General features: G+C 48.3%; 1 protein-coding gene across 1 annotated transcript; it reads right to left on the bottom strand.

The window, feature by feature from the left end:
• Positions 1–5: 5 nt before the first annotated feature.
• LOC126387405 (E3 ubiquitin-protein ligase TRIM16-like) lies at positions 6–1,059 on the bottom strand (the record flags this gene model as incomplete). Its single annotated transcript, XM_050039932.1, has 2 exons — positions 6–551; positions 589–1,059. Coding segments are annotated over 2 exons (1,017 nt in total), but the record flags the coding sequence as incomplete, so codon positions are not given.
• Positions 1,060–1,063: the final 4 nt, after the last annotated feature.

The following is a 1,063-nucleotide window of genomic DNA, read 5'->3' as shown; positions in this document are numbered from 1 at the left end:
TGAAATCTCAGTTGTTTCCCATCCGCAGACACCAAGAGTCTGGAATTGGCTGAGTAGGTGTCCAGAGTCACATCCACTGCATTGCACTGCTGGATCATCATCAGCTTGTCCTCAGGTGGTGACCACACTTCTTTGAGAGGCCGTTCAGCAGCCTCACAACCATCAGATAACCTGACCTCATGAATAAGCCACTCTGTCTTATTACTGAGCATCTTTTCCACCTGAGCCCCTGCTTTTTTCACCTTCTCCACAAAGCTCTGCTGACTGATGTCAGTGAGGTCTATTGGCTTGGTGGCTTGGGTCAGAGCATCGGATACGACAGTGTGTGCAGGGAGGGAGAGGGACAGCCAGCTCTGCAGGAGGTGGAAGTGGTCATCTGTTTGTAAAAGTTGTTCCATTTCAGATCTTTTCCTCCTCAACTCAGTGACTTCTTGCTCCAGCTTTGTCAGGTGGTCTTCAGCCTCCTTCCGTGCTGCTTTCTGCTTCTCCTGGATCACCTCAATCAGCTTAGTCTGGCTTCTTTGCAGAGAGACCAGCAGAGCAGTGAAAACCTCTTCTTTGCAGAGAGACCAGCAGAGCAGTGAAAACCTCAGCAATGTCTGCTATCTCTTTCTCTGACTTTCTTTTGTTTCTTTCAAGGAAGCTTTTAATTTCCTTAATATTCCTAGATTTAATGTTTTCCATATTTTTTAACTCTGATGTCACAGAGCCCACCTGGGCTTTCCTGTCTCTGAAAGCATGCTCTAATGGCACAGCGCCATGTGTTGCATGATTGTCTTTCAGGCACATGGAACAAATACACACTTGTTCTGCGTAACAGAAGAACTCAAACATCTTGTCGTGCTTCTTACACACCCTGTCCTCCAGGTTTGACACAGGATCAATCAGCTGGTGTTTTTTAAGGGTTGTGACTCTCTGATGAGGCTCCAGGTGAGTCTGGCAGTACGAGGCCAAACACACCAGGCACGTCTTCTGGGCTTTGCGCTTTGGCTCAAGGCAGATGTCACAGGGCACCTCCCCTGGTTTGGCAGGGATGTCATCTTCCTCCCTCACCTTCATGTTG

This window comes from Epinephelus moara, unplaced genomic scaffold (assembly GCF_006386435.1).
Source record: "Epinephelus moara isolate mb unplaced genomic scaffold, YSFRI_EMoa_1.0 scaffold4044, whole genome shotgun sequence".
NCBI lineage: Eukaryota > Metazoa > Chordata > Actinopteri > Perciformes > Serranidae > Epinephelus > Epinephelus moara.
Note: the sequence above shows the minus strand (reverse complement) of the source record. Positions and strands in the feature narration are given on the sequence as shown.